This window comes from Hippopotamus amphibius, chromosome 16 (assembly GCF_030028045.1).
Source record: "Hippopotamus amphibius kiboko isolate mHipAmp2 chromosome 16, mHipAmp2.hap2, whole genome shotgun sequence".
Lineage (NCBI taxonomy): Eukaryota > Metazoa > Chordata > Mammalia > Artiodactyla > Hippopotamidae > Hippopotamus > Hippopotamus amphibius.
In genome coordinates this window covers 64,076,217-64,094,514 of record NC_080201.1, presented here as the reverse complement: position 1 = coordinate 64,094,514, position 18,298 = coordinate 64,076,217, and the positions used below count along the sequence as shown (strand labels likewise).

The 18,298-nt window shown below is 60.2% G+C and overlaps 2 protein-coding genes across 3 annotated transcripts; one reads left to right on the top strand and one right to left on the bottom strand.

Annotated features, from left to right (window-relative positions):
• Positions 1-453: 453 nt before the first annotated feature.
• On the bottom strand, positions 454-17,267 carry U2AF2 (U2 small nuclear RNA auxiliary factor 2). Of its 2 annotated transcripts, none has more exons than XM_057711693.1 (12): positions 16,607-17,267; positions 12,577-12,712; positions 11,871-11,915; positions 11,478-11,581; positions 11,027-11,178; positions 9,606-9,722; positions 9,296-9,434; positions 5,040-5,119; positions 4,835-4,957; positions 4,441-4,539; positions 3,949-4,197; positions 454-1,193 (listed from the first exon to the last, which is right to left on the bottom strand). In XM_057711693.1, the coding sequence occupies exons 1-12, from the start codon at positions 16,653-16,655 to the stop codon at positions 1,059-1,061; spliced, it is 1,428 nt and encodes a 475-aa protein (XP_057567676.1). In that variant the 5' UTR covers positions 16,656-17,267; the 3' UTR covers positions 454-1,058. The 2 variants fall into 2 exon arrangements, with proteins under 2 accessions (XP_057567676.1, XP_057567677.1); XM_057711694.1 differs by having other exon boundaries at positions 4,453-4,539.
• On the top strand, positions 16,859-18,254 carry LOC130838199 (uncharacterized). The gene is made up of 3 exons (XM_057710933.1): positions 16,859-16,965; positions 17,257-17,789; positions 17,879-18,254. The coding sequence occupies exons 1-3, from the start codon at positions 16,859-16,861 to the stop codon at positions 18,031-18,033; spliced, it is 795 nt and encodes a 264-aa protein (XP_057566916.1). The 3' UTR covers positions 18,034-18,254.
• The last annotated feature ends 44 nt before the right edge of the window (positions 18,255-18,298 follow it).

The window sequence follows — 18,298 nt, the reverse complement described above, 5'->3', positions numbered from 1 at the left end:
CGCGCGGGAGCCGTCGCCAAAGTCCCCCTGCCTCATTTCCGCCCGCCCCCGCGAGACCCCGCGGACGCGCACGGAGGGGCGGGGCGCAGCGAGCGCTTGGTCAGCGCGCTGGGCCGAAGTCGAGGGGACCGCGCCCCCGCCCCCCCCCCGCCCCGTGCTCGCCAGGCCCCGCCCCGCCGCCCGCGGTGCCCGGGGCGACCTTCGCTCCTGGGTCCCCGCCCCCCCACTACCCGCCCGGGCCTGCCCACCGAGCGCCCCTCCCCGGGGACACGCCCCACACCCGTCCGGGAGCAGCGGGCCACGCGGGCGGGGCGTGCCACCTCGGCTGCGCCAAGGACGACCCTGGGGACAGTCGGGCCTCCCAAAGCCAAGCCTCCGTCTGAGGCCAAGGGAACCCCCGAGAACTGGAGGGGAGACGGTTACACACACCGAACACAGAGCAGCTCCATAAAGTAAAATACAACAAAATGTTTAATGAGCAAATTCGTCTTAGCAAATATGAAACTGCCACAGAGTAGGAGAGGGACAGGGACCACGGGGTGGGGGCAGGTCCGGGGAGACTAAAAAGGAGAGAGTCAACTATGTAATAAACCAGGGAGGACACCAGGAAGAGGACCAGAGGCCAAGAGGACGGGAGCTGTGGTCCTGAAGGGGAGAGGGCAGGGTACCGGGGCCGGACAACAAAATTCAAAATAGTTTGGCCATAAAATATAAACAGGCTGTTTCTACGGTGGGGAAGGGGAGAAGAGGGGTATAGGGGAGGAGAGACTTCCTGGGAGGGGCTACGGGGGCCCGACCCCACCCCGCTGTGCACCCTCCCCACCCCTTCCCTCCGTGTCTGCGGGTGCGTGTCTGTGTGGGTCTGTGTGCGCACTTCCCCAGCCCCTCCCCGCCCCAAACCCCCACCCCACCCCCACCCTTAATTGCTGCCATTCCAGTTGCTGCCGGCTGTCATTCGGCTGTCACTCCTCTGCCCATGTCTTCAGAAGGGGAAAAGAGGGGGAGCAGGAGGGGGAGAAGCCCCCAGCCAGCCCTACCCCTGCCCTCCCCCGCCACCTCTACCAGAAGTCCCGGCGGTGGTAAGAGTCGGGGTCACAGTACTTTGTGACAACCACTCTGTTTGCGAACTTGCGACCCGTCAGGCCCTGCATGGCTTTCTGGCAGTCAAACACAGAGGTGAACTCCACGAAGATCTGCGGGAACAAGAGGCAGGTTGTGAAGACCAAGGCCTCTTGGCCTCCAAGGATGAGCGCTAGCTCACTCACAGCAACCAGCGCACATCCACCCAAACCCAGAACTCCGTGGGAGGGAGGAGGAGGAGGAGAGGGCCTCACTGCAAGTTTGGGGACATTTACCCAAACATCCTCCAGCACTCCAGGATCAAAGACTGACAGAAGACAAAGATGGAGAATGAGAGCAAAGTCAAGCTCAAGTCAAGAGCCCCAAAGGGCAGGGGCAGGCGCAAAGAGAGGCGCCACTTGTGTTGAGTGTCTCCCCTGCGCCATGCTGGGTGCTCCCCCAGCCACCCCAAGGGCCATGGGTGTCTCCCGCAGACCAGGGATCAAGTAGGGAAAGCTGAGAAATTAGTATTCACAACCAGGTTGATTCAAATGAAAAAACCTGCACCTGATCTACTCAAGCTTCCTATCTTGCTTGAACCATCAGTTTCCGGGGGCCTGGGGGGGGGTGGTGGTAACCAGCCTAATTGAGAACATGGGTGATTCTGTGAAACGTGCCCCTAAGAAAATTTGAAACCAAACTGCAGGGTTCCTTATTTCGATCAAACCAGCTGTAAAAAAGACATTTTTAAATGAGACAGTACGGGAAATCTGAAGATGGTCAGGGTAGACATACACCAACGTTAATTTTGTTAATGTACTAATGGTATTGTGTGGTTTCGCTAAAATAAAAATTTTTTAAATCACCCCTTTATAGCACTAGTTCTCAACCAAGGTAAATGTGTCCCTAGGGAATGTTTGGCAATGTCTAGAGATGATTTTCATTGTCACAAAGGCGTGTGTAACACCACTGGCATCTAGTGGGTGGAGGCTAGGATAGGGCTAAACATGCTACCGTGCACAGCACAGACCCCAAAGCAAGAGTTACCAGGCCTGAGACAGCAGTAGCTGAGACAGAGAAATGTACTTAATACATGAGACACTTTGTTTCAGCAAAAAAAAAAAAAAAAAAAAAAAAAAGAGGGGACTGCGAGCTGAATGCAGAAACCAAGGCAGACAAGATACTAGTCACCTGAAGCTGAGCGACGGGGCCCTGTGATACTGCTACACGTGCTACCGCACGACTTAACTACTGCACTACAACGTTCCTCTAACACTACCACAGCTCCTCTCTACTCTTACCTATGTTTCTGAAAAGAATAATACAGTTTAAAAACAAATCACGTAGTCTGATCCCAGAGACCAGGCAGGGTCTTTTCATCAGTTCCCCCAACAACTATGTCCTCAGCCCCCAGGCAAGCCAGGCTCCTCCATTCTCGGGCAACGACCGCACGAAGGAAACTGACCTGTCAGGGACAGAGCATCTGCAGTGCAGCCCTGAGCAGCAGCAGGAGGGCAGGCCGGACCAAACGCTGCCCACCCTCCTCCTGCCCCTGCCCGGCCCCTCTGCCCCCAACGGGGATGCTTTTCCCCTGCTCTCTGCAAGTCCACCCAGCCACACACGCCAGCGGGCATGAGGTGTCTACCAGACCTCACACTTGGAAAGCAGTTCCGTCCAGCCCACTGCCCCCCACAACATCTCTTCTGGGGTCTCAGGAGCTCAAAGCCAGCCCCCAACAATGACCATCGTCCCCCTCCCTGCCATCTCTGCCCAGTCACTAAAGCCAGACGTCTGAGCATCTCACTAACTCCTCCCCCATCTCCTGAGGACACCCACATCAGCCACCAGGGTGCAGGCACTTACAGGCCACTGACCTCACCATCCTCCTGCCACTGCTCTAGATCAGGTCACCATCTTTCACCGAGATGACCACAGCTGTTAGTTCCAAAGCTCCAAAGATCGCACGGCTGTCACCCCTGCCCCTCCAAATCCCCAGCACTGCAGGGCTGGGGTGACTCCCTGCTTTGTGCTCCACCCCCCACCTTTAAGGGGCCATCTCTACATGCCAGACCTTCCCCCACATTTAAGACATTGCAAAGGCTCCCCCCGGTTCTCACTCAAAAGAACACCCAACACTTCCTAGGACCCACATGGCCCCGCTGCTCTCTGATTTACTCCCCTCCGGCTGCACCAGCCTCCTCGCTGCCTCCTGCCCAGGACCCCCACCCGCCGGCCGCGAGAACTGGGCGTCACCTGGGCCTCACCACCTCCTGACCCTCCTGAACACAGCGCCCAGGGCCATCCTGTTCCCCCCAGGCACCACCTTGGGCAGCACACACGCTGTCACTCGCGGGATCCCGCCAACACACAAGGCGAGTGGCTGGGGGTCCACAAGCCACACACGCTCCCCAACTCCCGAGGGGGGGGCATGAGATGCTGGCAGCTGGCACAGTGTCACAGGCATGACTCGGTGGGCTCAGAATCAGACCCCAAAAAACAGAAACCTAAGCCCTTCAAGCGAGAAAGGGCTCGGGAGCTGCTGTGAGAGTTCAGGATAGACACAGGTGAGCTTAGCAGAGTACTCAGCACCCAGAAGACACTGGTGGGTTTGCTGCTTCGGGGGCGACGTTCAGCACTTTTTCTCCCCCCTCCGTAGACAAGGCCGAACCACTGGCACAGAATCACATGAAAGCCAGGTTTTGAACCAACATTGCTTCGCTACAGAGGCCAGAGGCAAGTCCTCGGTCACAGCTGTACTTGCACGCCCGCTGCCTCCAGCCCCCGCACTCTCTGGCTCAGAGTGGTGGGTATGGGTGCTTTTGTGTGTGTGCACGGAGCGGGGGGGGGGGGGGCACACAACACACGGCCCGCACAAGCGCTCGCACGCACCTTCCCGCAGCCGGGCACCTCCACGCCGTCCACAGGCCGGGGGATCTCGATGGACTTGACAAGCCCGTACTTGCTGCACTCGTCACGCACGTCCTCCACGATCTCCTCGTACTCCTCGTCGTCCAGCAGCTCCTCGGGCAGCACCATGTTCATGAGGCACAGGACCTCGGTCGGGTGGCCGCCCATCTGCACCTGGGAGCTCATCAGGCCGGGCACTTGCAAGGTCACAGGGGTCTGGTTGATGGTGCTCTGTGGGGTGGCAGGGGAGGGGGCGTCACGGGGCAGCTCAACCCTCGGCCCCGCCAGGCCCGCCTCCCCCCAGCCCTCCCTCAGATGCCGTCCCAGGGAGAGACCGTGCCCTGCCCTCAGAGGCCCAGGCGCCCGCTCCCAGCACTGCCCAGGAAAGCGGGGGCAGAGCTCAGAAGGACCCACCCCGCCCCCCAGCCCCTTCCCACCCCCAGCTGTCCCCCTAGCCAATGGAAGATGACGTGCCGGGGGGCTCACCAGCGTGGCATTCTTGGCACCCACACTCGCCCTCTGCACAAGCAGCTTCTTATCCCCCAGCTGCATCCCATTCAGCCCCGCGATGGCCTGCGTTTAGAGGGCGAGGGGCGAGGGGCGCAGGGGAGAGATACAGGTCAGCGGCCGGCTGCCTGGTACCTCCCCCCAAGCCCCAATACCCCTGAGTCGGGCATTGGTGGGGAGAGGGGAAGGCAAAAGTGTGAGAGCTTGGGAAGAGTCAGAACCGAGGGAAAGGGGCCCCCACACCCAACCCTGCTTCAGGCTGGCCTCCTCCCGCCCACTCTGAATAGGGGAGACCTCAGTGAGGATACAGAGCAGGGTGGGGGTGAGGACAGACACGCCAGCGCAGGCGCCCGGGGCTCACCTGATCTGTGACGTTGATGTCCACGTACTCACAGAAGGCGTAGCCCTTGGAGAGCCCCGTGGCACTGTCCTTGACCAGGTTGAAGGCCTTCAGAGGCCCAAACGATGTCAGCAGCTCTTTCACCTGTGGCAGGCCGAGACGCCGTCAGAGTCTGCCTGGCTGAAGGCTGTGGAGGGGGAGGGGCGGGAGGAGACGGAGGGCCTACCTGGTCATCGTTCAGGTAGTTGGGTAAGCCCCCGATGAACAGCTTGTGGGCAGAGTCTGGGACCACGGTGGACACGACTCCTAAGGGGAGAAGGGAGCAGATGGACTGAGTCCCAGCATCAGGTCGTTACACAGACCCTAGGGGACCCTGAGGGATGTCTCGAGAGAGAGGTCAGGAGCGCCTGACTGGCAAAATCAGGCTACATCCCTCCCATGCGCACACCCGCTCCAGCCGTGCCTCTGAGGAGTACCCCGGCAGACTCCCCTCCCGGGACACGCAGCGACACCGGCACCGCACAGCAGCAAGCTGGCGGCCCTGGGCTCAGAGACCCAAGCTCACACCGCAACCTGCCGCCTGTCTGCAGCCTGCTGTGGAGGGTTCATGAGGCTACATCACCCCTCCTCCACCCTCAGGCCTCCACTCAGAGCCCTCCCCCCACACCCTCTGCTTAGACCAGGTCTCCCCAGGAAGCCTCCCCGCCCTCTCCCCGTGGGCCTGCACTCAGCACGGCTGCAGGTGTCCCGAGCTGCTCTGGCCTCAGTCACGTGTGAACACAGAGGGGCCTGCTGTTCGGTGTCTGTGAGGGCTGCGACACGCTGGCTCACTCAGCCCCCTGGCAAGGCAGGGGTCACATCAGCTGAACAGGTTTAACGACCGTGCATCCACCCTCAACCCCGCCCTCACCACTGAGCTTGACTCAGGGGCCTGCCAGGACTCAGGCCCACATCTCACAGGCTTCCAACATGCTGTCCTTCAATTCCTGGAGCCTCCCCATGAGGCGTGAACTATGCAGAGCTCCAGCTCACCGGCCGGACACAAGAGGACAGAAACATGGACCACCACCCACCCGACTGGGCAGAGTTCAAGGCCCACGACTGCCAGCCGCACCAGCCCCTCCCCCGCCCCCACCTCCTCCTGACCGTGGGGAGGAGCAAGTGAGACGGGGGATAGGAAAGCGTCTCACACACAGCCACTATGCCCACAGAAGGGCTCCCTCTCTCACCATCATCCCACCCGTCTGGCCCCTCCAGCCCTGCAGATCCAACTGTCCGAGCCCAGCCCCAGCAGGGAGCTCATGCTGCCCTCCGCCTGTGCAAGCAGGTGAGCAGAAGCATCGGGAAGCAGGGGCTATGCACTGAGCACTCCACACCAGGAGCCACTGGCCAAACTCCCATCTACTCCTTCAATGCTCCCCGAGTCCTACCCACAGCACGACAGGAAGACACAGGCACAGGGAGCAGCTGTCACCTGAGGTCACACTCCAGGACCCCAACTTCACAGGCAGCTCTCAGGGAGCAAAGGGCTCAGCAAGGGTGCCGTCACTCTGCCTAACGCAGGATGAGGACAGATGAGGACATGGGCTGCAGTTACACGACTGAAGAGTCGCAGAGCCACCCACCCTACCACACACCCCAGGGAAGCATACAGCACTGAGGGCACCAGAGCCGGGCTCCCTGGGCTCCAATCTGGGGTACAGCCCTGAGTGAGGCTCCTCTGGGCCTCAGTGACCTCATCTGTGGAAATGGGAGAAGCTCGCACCCACCGCAGAGCGTGTGGCTGAGAACGACAGAGCCACACGTGCACTGCACACAGGCTGGCGGCCAGGCTCACAGCCCCACAAAGGCCAGACTGCACCAGCACGAGGGAGCAGCATGTCGGCCCCTCAGCCACTGCAGACCCTCCACGCACGCTCCGTTCTGCAGGCAGAAGGGTCTGTTCGAGGTCGCATGACCAGGAAAGCACGATGCAAACTGGGAACCCAGGCTGGTGCTGGTGCCCAACGACAGAGTTCTGATCAGCTCACCTCCTGACAATGTGCCAGCTCTGGGAGCCGCCCTCTTCACACACCTGTCCTCTTCCCGAGAGACTACCTCTCCCCTTCAGCTCTAAAGCCTCACCCCCCACCCCCAAGGCTGCCCTGGACCCCCAGAGATCAAGCAAGCCTTTCTTGTAGCTGTGGCGTCACCTCCTTCTCGGCAGAGGACCGTGACCACCTCGCGCACTCCTGTGCCCGGCACTCCCACCCTGGCTTGCAGGGTGCCCCTGGGGGAGCAGAGGAAGCCCCACGGGGAGGAGCCTCCTGCGGCAGAGTCGGACTCGCCCTTCAACCGCGGGGCGAGCCTGGCCCAGGGCGGGCGCTCAGAGTGAAGCTAAATTCCCAAATTCAAAGACGACCGTGCCGTCCTGCTCCCAGCTTCCACCGTTAGGGCCCCACCGCACAGCTGGGCCTGACGCCGGGGAGCACAGGTAAGGTCCCACCACTCCAGATGATGCACGTTTCCAGTTTCAGGTCACTTCTCTTTTAACAAGATAAAAAAGTTACCTTCCAGGTTCCTAAACTGTTTCTTTTCCAACCAAGAATTTCTGTCAAACTTTATCAAATGCTTCTTCCCTATAATCATAAAATTGACTTCTTTGTTGGAACAGAGATCAAAATAACACCTTTATTACAAAGTTAAATCAGAGAATGCTTAACCTGCAGGGAGAATCACACTTCCTGCCAGTCCCCAGGCCCAAGGAAGGAACAGACTCACCCGTCACTGGCGGCTGGACCCCTGGGCCTCTCTGGGGTGGCAAATCCCAGAGACGAGATCAGCCATAGTAACAGAGCCTGCGACCAAGCACTGTCCCTCCTCTGCAGTGCCTGCAGTTCCCCCAGGAGAAAGGTGACAGGTGGGGGCAGCATGGGGGATGGTGAGGCACACCCTGCAGTCAAGCTGCCCCGCCTGGAATCCCAGCCATCACACCTCTGAGCAAGTCACTGCTCGGAGTCCCTGCCTCACTCCCCTCCTCGGTGAGAGGGGACCCAGCACTTACCACAGTCAAAGGCCACTGCAGCATGAGAGCAACGCAAACCACGCCCGCATGCGAGTGGCTATGTGTCAGGGAATCTTTACTTAAAGACTTGGCCCCTAGTTGTCACTTGCCAACCCTGTACTACAGGACAGTCACGAAGACCAACACCTGATCCACAGGGCACACTTGAGACTCTGCCTGGCACAGGAAGCAGGGCAAGCGGTGGGCTCCTTGCATAAACAGGAATGAGTTAAAAAACACTGAATTCCCTGGGAAGAGGGAAAAGGGAACGTTGTGTAGCTTGATCTGGGAGATGGCCCCGCAGACATACGTGCACGTCACACGTCAAAGTGTCAGCAGCACCTCAGGGTTTTCACAAGTTAAAGAGACGTGCTGAGTTTACCCACACTGTTCTGGTGGGAAACACTGGAGATGAGCAGGGACCCAGCCCTGAGTCCCAAGGTGCCACATACCCCGTTTCAAAGAGAAGAGCTGACCCAGTTCCCAAAAGGTGTCCTCCAGCGCAAAGCCTCAGCCAACAGAACCCCACTTTCTTAACCCCCAAGGGCGTGGCTCAGGCCCCCCACACCCAGAGCACCCTAGTGCTCACCCAGCCTTTGCCTGAGACCCAGGCCCCCAGCTCAGCTACAACAGCACTAGCTCCTCCAAGCCCACAGCGCTCCTGACACCCCGATGGGGACCCGCACAGGTCCAAATCCTCACTGCCACCCAGCAGGCAACCACAGGGGTCGGCAAACAGCCTGCAGGTCAAGTCCAGCCCGCTTCCTGTTTCTGTACAGCCTGCAAGGGTTCTGAAAGGTTATTTTACAACACGTGAATGTTACACAGCACCCAAACACCAGTGTCCGTGAGGCATACGAGACACAGCCACACCCACTCGCTTAGGCAGCACCCATGGCTGCTTTCCTGCTACAATCACGTGACGGAATCACTTCAACAGAGACTGTATGGCCTACAAAACAAAAAATGTTTACTCTCTGCCCCTTCGCAAAAGAAAGTTTTGCCAACCCCAGGTCTGCTACGTTACCCACCAAACGAGGACAGTACTGAACACGGCTGTGGAGACCGGCCCAGAACACAGGGGTTGAAAGACACACCAAGACATAAGGTGAGGGACATCCACATGTCAGACCCCACACCAGGAGCTCATCCACACAGCTCACACGCACTCACGTGGACCCCGGTCCCCAGCAGGGGGCCCCCTCACTTCCCACAACACCTTCGATCTAGTCCTGGCTCCGCCACTAACAAGCTGTGCGTCCTTAAGCAGATCACAGCTCACCCTCTCTGGGCGCCCAGCACCATCTCTGCCAGATGGAGAGACATCCAACTTCCAAAAGTGCGCGGGCTTGGATGAGAAGACATGTCCCTTCTGAAGCGCTCCCCCGTTCGCTCCAGCTGGGCCCCAGGGGCAAAGGGGGGACAAAACCCCCACTCACCAGGCACATAGACAGAAGGGTTCTCCGACATGCCAGGCAGGGGCTGGTAGTCGTGAGGCCTGCGGATCTTCAGCGACTGACCCTGGAAGATGATGCCGTCGAAGGCCATGGCCTGGGTGGTCTCATCCACTGAGCGGAACTAAAGGAAAGAAAAGGAGACGGTGAGGGGCAGGGTGAGTGGTCGGCTAGCCTCCCACCCCCCGAGGGCTCTGAAACAGCAACCTGGTGGAGAACAGACTGCAGAAGGGCGCAGTGGGAACAAGGGCTGCTGCAGAGAGGCTGGCCTGACCCCACCACAGGCCCAGCTCACCTCTAAGAAGGCAAAGTTCTTGTCCTGGTTAATCTGCACTGCCAAGACGGGATTGCCGGGGGCCTGCGTCAGCCCCCCCAGGCGCATCTGGGCGTTGAAGAAATCCATCATGGCCTCCTGCAGAGGGAAGAGGAGACAGGGGGGGGCGGGGGAAGGGAGGTGGAGAGAGGAGGGGAAGGGTGAGAGAGGGAGACACAGAGGGGTTTGGGGGTGAGGGGAGAGGGATGAGGGGAGGGAGGGGGTGGGAGGTAAGGGAACAGTGGAGTACGGGTGGGGCATACAGATCCATAGTAGGAACAGAAGCAGGAGGAAGATGAGAGAAAACGGAGGGGAGGCAGCAGCAAGGGACAGGCAGGGGCCAGGAGGTGGAACAGGAGGTGTGGGGAGAGCCAAGGGCCCCAACCACGGGGAGGAGAAAGATGTTCCAAAAAGATGCAAGGAAACAACAGGTGGAGACAAAAAAAACATAAAACAGAGAACGAGGAGATGGAACATGTGAGAAAAAGAAACATCCAGTGGCGACAGCAAGAGAGAAATGGCAGGAAAGTGGAAACAGCAGCAGCAGGCAGAACAAAGAAAACCCAAGTCAGAGAGAGAGGAGCAAAGGGACAGGGGAGAGGGCGAGAGGAGGGGAGCGCAGGGCAGAGGGTGGGGGAAGGAAGGGCGGGCGGGAGGGGAGGAGAAAAGAGTGATGTGGAGGGATCTGGCCCTGGAGTCCGGGGGCTGGTTTATCAAATGTAGCAAAGTGCAGGTTGAGAAAGTCAGAATGGACCTTACTTGCCTTCGACGATGGTAGCAAACTTTTTGTTGCTACGAGGGATCTCAGCCCCACAATATTTCACTTTAAAGAGAAATGGAAACAACTCTTTGATCTCGGGATTCTCGGGGTGCCACGGGAAGGGGTGGGGGAGAGGGGGAGGGAGAGGAGCGGTGGGGAAGGTGGGGGGAGGGCAGGGCGATCAAAAATAACAGAACAGCGACCATGGGAGGGATGTGGGGAGAGGATGGGGGACAGGCGGCAGAGAACAAGAGGCGTGTCAGAAACACTGAGGGGAGCGTGCGTCTGCGTGTGTGTGAGCGTGTGTGTGAGCGTGTGTGTCCGAGTCTCCCTCTCTGTCTCTCTCCACACGGATTCGGATTCATGGATTCGTAGGGACGTCATGTATGTGCTTGATCCCTGGGTTGCTGGAGGAGGTAGGGGAGGGGAGAGGGGAGAGGGGAAGAGGAGGGAGGGAGAGGGCCACCCCCAGCCCGGCCCCTGGCTGGCTCAACTCCATCGGTCCGTCTGGGAGGGGGCCGGGGGGTCTTGCAGGAGCAGAGTCTGACCCGTGCAGGTTGGGAGAGGGAATGGAGGGAAGGGGAGGAACAGGAGGGGGACAGGGAGAGGTAGGGGCAGGGGGAGGGCAGGGGGAGGGCAGTACCTCTGTGATGCCAAAGGGGATGTTGCCCACATAGAGACGCCGGGCCTGTCTTGTCATCTGGCTCCCGACCACGGGCACCGGCGTTGGGGTCACAGCCAGACCGTCAGGGGTCATGGTGGGGAGAAGGGCGGTGGCTGGAATCTGACCGGCAGCTTCAAGAGGAACAGACGGGATTAGAGGGCGTCAGAGCGCCCGTGGACCCGCTCCGCAGCAGTGCCCTCCAGCACACAGGCAACTGGCACCTCTGCGAAGCCAGATCTGTTGACAGCCTCATCCCTGCAGTCAACTTCCACAGCAGGGCCTGCTGCCACAGGACTTCAAAAGGCAGAGACCAAAAGGCCCAGGGTGCAAACCCCATCCCCCACTCCCCTCCCCAAGGTCAAGGCTCCGCTTCCCAACCACCCCAGTAAACGAGGCGGCCATCAGGTGCGGCGCAGCGGCCGGAGCCTACCTTGCATGGCCTTGTACTGCATGGGGGTGATGTGCTCGAAGCCGGGCGGTGGCACGTCCCAGTATTTACGGACCTTCTTCTTCTTCTCATGGCGGGGGGAACGACTGGGGGAGGGGGGAGGGGAGAGCGGGGCAGGGCAACCTCAGTCTGACCAAAGGTGGGCCTGCGAGTCCCCCCAGGCTCCCCTCAGCTTCCCCCCAGCTCGGCTCTCTCCAGGAGGGAGAGGATCCCAGTCAGGGCCGTGCCCAGGCCCAGGGAGGGTGCTGTTTCAAGGCAGGTGGACTCTCCCCAGTGCTCGGGCCAGGGCTGGACGAGGACAGGGCAGGGTGCACAAGGGAGAGGGAGGCGACGGGAACGGACATCGGGGTGGAAGGGGCAGGAAGAGAAGCTCACATCAATCCACCGTGCTCCTCTTTAGCGCCTCTGGTCAAAGGTTTGCTGGGGGTGGGAGGGAAAGGTATGGGGAGGGGTGACTGGGGACCCTCGTCTTCCCCACACGCCACACCCCCCCCAAGGGCACTGAGCCCCAGGGCTGGGGCAGGGCCGAGGTGAACACACGCAGCAAGCGGGCCCCCTCGGCCCTGCCGGTTCCCCCAAGCCCCGCCCCCCCAGGCAAGAGAAAGGGCGGAAGGGCCAGACAGACCACTTTCTAGCTGGAGAGACTGAGTTGGGAGAAGGCAGGACTTCCACCTATCCCGCCCTTCCTCACCTAAGGGGCAGAAAGAACAGAGGGGAGCCTGGGGAGGGAAGAGGTGTTAGAGCAGAAACCTGTCCCCAAGCAGGAGCAGGGGCAGAGACGGGGCTGTGCAGAGCACAGCCCGGAACAGCCCCAGAGAACCGCAGAGGCGGGAGAAAAAGGGGCCGGAGGCAGGGAAGGGGAGGGAGCCCCTCACCAAGGAACAGACAGAGCGACACCCTGTCACCAGACTCGCCTTCGAGATAAGGAACCTGCTGCACCAACGACCCACCAGAAACTGAAGGCAACCCCAGGAACAGGGAAGAAACTGATTCAGACACACACAGCAGCGCCGCCCCCAGATCCGCGCGGAAAGGAGCCGCAGGGCCCCGGGATGCAGCCGCCCCCGCCCCGCCCTGGTACCTTCGGCGCCGCCTGTCCCGGGAGGCGCTGCGCTGGTCCCGGTTGCGCCGGTCCCGGCTCCGGCTCCGGCGCTTGCGGTCCCGGCTTCGCGAGCGGCTGTGGCTGCGCTTCCGGTGCCGGTTCTCCTTGTCGCGCTCTGGGCAAGGCAGGGGGAGGATAAGCTGAGGGAGGACGTGGCCCAGCCCACCCGCGCACTGGTGGCTCTGCCCCAGCCCCAGGGAGGCCACCCCCGAGGGGAAGGGGCTCGATGGAGGAAGGGAGAGCAGGCTTCCTGGTCCACACTCGTGTCCAAGGACCCTGGGGACCGGGGCGGGAGCTGGTTACCTGAGGGGACAGGGCCTGGAAGTGCCCCCGGGGTGTAAGGTACCTGAGGATGCTCAGGAGGAGCTGGGGAGCCAAAGAAGACAGAGGAGGCTGGCTCCTGGTCCCCCTCGAGGGCTGAGGGGCCTGACCCCAGGGTCGTCCCTGAGAGGGGCAGGGCTAGACGCTGGGGAATCAAGAGACCCAATGATGTTTTCCTGAAGGAACCCAGCAACCCCACAGGAGAGACCTCCTCAACCAGCTGGCCCCCACAGCCCGACCATCAGCGCCCGAGGTCAGGCACCAGCGGTCAGGCAGGATCTGATATGCCCAGGAAGCAGGGAAACCCAAGCCATCCCCACCCCACCAGGTGAATAATGCAGGACACCCTTCTCTGGGGAGGCGCGTCTTCCTGAACCTGGGCTGGAGAAGGAGATGCCCACCCACTGCCCCCCATTCCCACACTCCCTCAGGACCAAGAACAGGAGGACCTGGGGTGGGGGCTTTCTCCAGAACTCCGCACCAGCCGCTAGTTGGTTCCTTGAACATCCCCCGACCCGCCTTGTGGATGGTGCCCAGGAACAGAGCACATCCTTGTCAGCAAAGCCACAGAACCTCGGCTCCCAGCAGACCTCTCCCCATCTGAAAGTGGTGCAGCTCTTGCACCACGCTGTTTGCACTTTGTTTCCTTGGTTCAAAAACACCACTGATTCCTTAATCATCCTCAACTACCCCTCACACACTAGTTAACTGTACCACGCATTGGCGGGCGGGGGGGGGGTGGGGAAGGATGGATGGACAGACAAAAGACAATAAGGAGAGGGTAGGATGCCTTAGACCTTAGCCTCATCCCTACTGCTTCACCGCACGTGTTTTTCTGATGCAACTACATGTGCACTTTTATGAAAGAATTTTAACTCCAGAACCACTGTAAAAGGGTAAACATGTACCTTAGAAAGGAAAAAACACTCTAGCAAACCTTGCGATACAACCCAAACCACACTGAGTGCTAATTTTATTTGCACTCCATCCTTACTGTTACTTTGGGAAAACATGGGGGGGGGGGGCATCCCTCACGTAAGAGATGAGAAAACCCACACTCCAGGAGGTCACGTGACTTGCCCATGGCCAAAATGCATGGAAATGGTGAAGCTTGAACCGTGAACCCTGAAATGTCAGCAAGGGCAGCTAAGCAGGGGGGCAATACTGAACACTCTAAGGCTTGGCTGGAACCACTAACAGCAGGACTGCCTCCTTGGAGACTTTAAAGTGAAAAAACCAAACGTGAAAAATATATTGTATGTCAAAAACAAAAAATAAGAATAAATAAATGGAAGACTGACACCAGGAGAGGACAGGAGAAAACTGGTAAGCAGCTTGAAGCTAGAAGTAAGCACAGTCACGGCATTGGGCCTGCAGAGGAGCTCTGGCCTGAGGCTTTGAGCCTTTGGCTGCACACTTGTAAAATGGACTGACTGCAAGGAGACCCGTTCCTGCTTAGCCCTGAAAAAGACAAGCAGGCAGAGAGGGACGCACACAGAGGAAGCAGTGGCGCCTGCTGGGTGCCTGGGACACAGACAAGGAAATTAATTCCTTGGAGACAGGTGCACTAGACAGGGGCTGAGACTTGGAGAAGGCTGGACCGCAGAGACAAAGACCCACAGGCACAAAGACCCATGGGCAAAGCAACACATGGGCAAAGCTTCCCCTCAAGGCAAGAGTAACCCACCCCCCAACACATACACTGATCCAGCAGATCAGAACAGACATGGAGCTGCGGTTGCTCAAAATGCCGCAGCCACTGTTGTGGGAACAACTCCACCAACCCAAGGGACATGCCAAGGCTCAGGGCCTAACCTCCCAGTTCCAGTGGGGACACCCAAGCAGAAATCAGGCAGCACACCTCCAAGTGCCCCAAGGAAGGCTCCATCAGTTCCACCTGGCTGTCCAGCCTCATGAAACATGACTTTGAAGCCAGGCAGACTCAGGATCGGTTTCAGGTTTTCTGCACAAAACCATGCAACAGCAACCAAACCTTTAAACCTCGGTTTTCTCTTTAAATGAAACTCACGTCTACCCCCAGGTGCGGGACTTGGCAACAGAACGTTTGGAAAGCACTCTTCCCTGCCCTTCCCGATCTCTGAATGAACTGAAAACCTGCCTCTACATTTCCTCGCTAAGCAAGAGATTACACTAGGAATGATTTCACAATAAAAAATACCGCTTATTGGGTACTTAACGTATGCCACTCTACACGCCACACACTTTACATATGTTACCCTATTTAATCTCAGCTCTGCCTCTGACCAGCTGAAACCTGGGAAAGTTTTTAAACTTTCCGTTTCCTCCTCTGCAAAGAGCAGGAAATCACTTCAGCTTCACAGGGCTGTTAAAAAACCCATTTAGAAAAACTACAGAAAAAGTTAACAAAGTGCCTGATGTATGGCATGGGCTTAAAAGGTTAACTGCAACTGTCACTACTATCACCCTCGTTAATTCTAAAACCCCAGAAACGACCAAAAAAAAGTCATCCTACACAAAGAAAAACATAGGCACACAGCTACTCAGCAGCAACGTAGGCACTAGAACCCCGGTCTGCTCACCTCCAAAGCCCGTGCTCCTAAGCGGCCCATTACGCACGTACAGACGCCGCGCGGGAAACGGGACCTCTGCCCCAGCGTCGTCCCCTAATCCAGCCGCCGCTCCCCAACTCCTGGCTGGGCCGAGAGGGAAGTCCCAGCGCCCCTCACTCAGCCCTCCGAACCGGCAGCTTAAAAGCCACCTTGCCTCGGCTTAAATTTCCTCCCTCACACTGGAGCAGCGAGGAGAAACCTGCTACCTAACGCCGCTCCCAGTGCTGACCTTCCCGGGGCCCCCAGCTACCCAGCACGAGCACGGCCCGGCTGGACGCGGCGTCGCCGAGGGGACGTGCCTGCCCCTCCCGGGAACCGGGCCCCCTCCTGGCCCAGCCTCCCCCCCACGCTGAGACCAAGGCGGGTGCGCGCAGGCGCCCGCGGGGCGGCCGCACGGGACTCGGGGTCCGCCCCTCTAGCCGGGGAGGGACGGAAGCAGACGCCCCGCACCGGGACTGCAGGCAGAGCCAGAGCCCCGAGAGAGGGCGCGGGCGCGCGGGAAGGACCCTGAGCACGCACGACGTGGCCGCCTCCACACGCGCGACCCCGGCGCCCCACGACAGCAGGTCGGGAGCACAAGGCGCAGAGGGCGACGGCCCGAGAAGCGCCCCCCGTGCGGCCCGGCCCGCGCCCACGTGAGGGGTGCCCACAACCGCCATTTTGGAACAAAGGGGGCGTGGAGACCAGGGCCACGGGCCCGGCCGGAAGCGGAAGTGCCAGGGCAGCGGGAGAAAAGGAGGGGTTGCGGGACCCAGTCTGTATAATCGCCTTTCCAGATTAAAAAACGTATATCCGCGTAGGGACACCTGGCGAGCCTGCCGCGCCCGCGTCGCCTCCGCCGGGGACCACTTGGGGCGCGGAACGGAGCGCCGCGCGCATGCGTCCGGGCCCGCGCCCGCCGCCCCCCCCCCGCCCTCCCCTCCCGCGCGCGGCGGCACGCCGGGCGGTCACGTGAGCGAGGCGCGCGCCGCGGGATGGGGGGGAGGGGGTGCCCCGCGGCCCTGAGAGGAGGGGGAAGCGAGGGAGAAAATGGCGGGGGACACGGAGGGAAGCCAAAAGCTGCCCCGCCCGCCACCCCGCGCCCCCGGCGCCCTCACCTTGCTTATTCTCGTTGAGCTGCCGCTCGAACTCGTCGAAGTCCGACATGCTGAGGCGGCCGCGGAGGGCCCTGTACTGCTCTCGCCTCGCCTTGCCGCGCGCCCGCTCCGGCCGCTTCGGCGACTTCCGCCGCTTGCTTCGGCTACTTCCGGCCGCTGCCGGCGCTCCACCGCCTCCTACCTAATCAAGCCCGGACCGCCCGCTTCGCCCCACCCCGGTTCCGCCCCTCTCCCCGCCTGCGCGCCCACGAGATGCCCCTCCCCCCAGGGCCTGGCTCCGAAACGCTTCGGCTATTTCCGGACCGTAAAGGAAAGCGTCGGAACCGGCGGCTACGGCTGCTCCCGAAAACACCCGAAACGTAGGTTTCACCGCCTTCCCAGGTTTTCGTAACTTTTCGGATATTGGCTCTTCAACGTTCGGATGTTTCCGTAGAGCCTCGCGTTCCTCTGCACCCAACCCTCTCTAAAAACTCGGCTTATTCCGAAAATTCAAACTGTAACAGTCTTTGACTGCTAACGCAGATTCTCCCCGCTCTTCTCCACCGACCCTGTCCAAGCAATCGACTACTTCCGACAATCCTAACCGTCCCTGACTTCGGCACTTTCCGAAGTTTTCCGGCGCTCGCCCTCGGATCCAGCCAGAGATGAAGCGCGTTTCCAAAGTTCGGTTCTTTCCGGAGATTCCAAGAACACCCTCCTCCCCTCTCGGAAAACTTCGGCTCCTTCCGCACCGCTTCGGAAAGGCCTCACTCACGGGAGACAGCTTCGGCTTTTTCCGTCGGCGCTTCGACTCCTTCCGGCTCCGGGAACCGAAAAGGGAGGGAGGACGGAGGCGAGGTGGATCAGGGGAAGGGAAACGTAGAAAGGGCAAGGGTCCCGGCTCTCAGCACCTGGCTCTCCGGGTGGGGAAAGGGGAAGAAAAGAAGGGCTGATCTTGAGAAAGGCGTAAGAAGGTTGCGCGAGACAAAAGCAGCTAGCGGGGTGAAGAGTGCGCGCGGCCGCTGCGGAGGTTGCCAGCGCGGCTTTGTGCGCCTGCGCAGGGTGGAAGAGGCGGGGCGCGAGACGGGCTTTTGCGCCTGCGTGGAAGCCGGCCTGAGGCGAGGTTGCTCAGCTGCTCCGGAATGGGGGCCGGTTCCAGGGCCCCCAACGCGCCTGCGCAAGTCTTTCCCTTCATCCAGGGAAGGTACTGCATTCCCGAACGTTGAGCAAGGCCGCCCTCTCCTGGTTACCGTGGCAACCGCCCAAGCGCGCCCGCCCCCTCTCGTCGCGCAGGCGCAGCAAGCGACGTAGCGAACACTTCCGGGAGACCGATCATTACGCTTTACCGCCTCCTGGCGGAAACCTCCGCTCAGAGATGCCCGGCTCCGCATCGTCGGCCGCTTCCGGAAGAGGTCATTGAGTCCCGCCTCCTGCCGCCGTGCCTCTAGTCCAAGCAGCTCATCAGTAGCGCTCACGCCTCTTTCCCGGAGCTCTGCCCCTCCGAGTTCCCTAGTCCACAGCAGTCTCTGCCCTCCCCCCACCCCGGCCTCCGCGGGGCTGATTACACCCTGTCTCCCCAACCTCCCCGTTTCCCGCCCGCCCGTCCGCGCCCCGGCTCCCCTGAGTCCCCGTCCCTGTCTCCGCGGCAACGGCCACCCCCTCCCATGAAAAGGCCGGGGCCTACTTTATTCCAAATTTTATCTCTTTTTAATT

Excerpts from the sequence above, each read along its gene's own strand:
- U2AF2 (XM_057711693.1), bottom strand. The coding sequence starts at position 16,655 with ATGTCGGACTTCGACGAGTTCGAGCGGCAGCTCAACGAGAATAAGCAA. Across the intron at positions 11,916-12,576 it reads CGGGACAGGCGGCGCCGAAG|CAAACCTTTGACCAGAGGCG; the intron begins GTACCAGGGCGG and ends TCCCACCCCCAG. Across the intron at positions 9,435-9,605 it reads AGAACTTTGCCTTCTTAGAG|TTCCGCTCAGTGGATGAGAC; the intron begins GTGAGCTGGGCC and ends TCTTTCCTTTAG.
- LOC130838199 (XM_057710933.1), top strand. The coding sequence starts at position 16,859 with ATGCCCCTCCCCCCAGGGCCTGGCTCCGAAACGCTTCGGCTATTTCCG. Across the intron at positions 16,966-17,256 it reads CTCCCGAAAACACCCGAAAC|CGCGTTTCCAAAGTTCGGTT; the intron begins GTAGGTTTCACC and ends CCAGAGATGAAG. Across the intron at positions 17,790-17,878 it reads TTTCCCTTCATCCAGGGAAG|GCGCAGCAAGCGACGTAGCG; the intron begins GTACTGCATTCC and ends CTCGTCGCGCAG.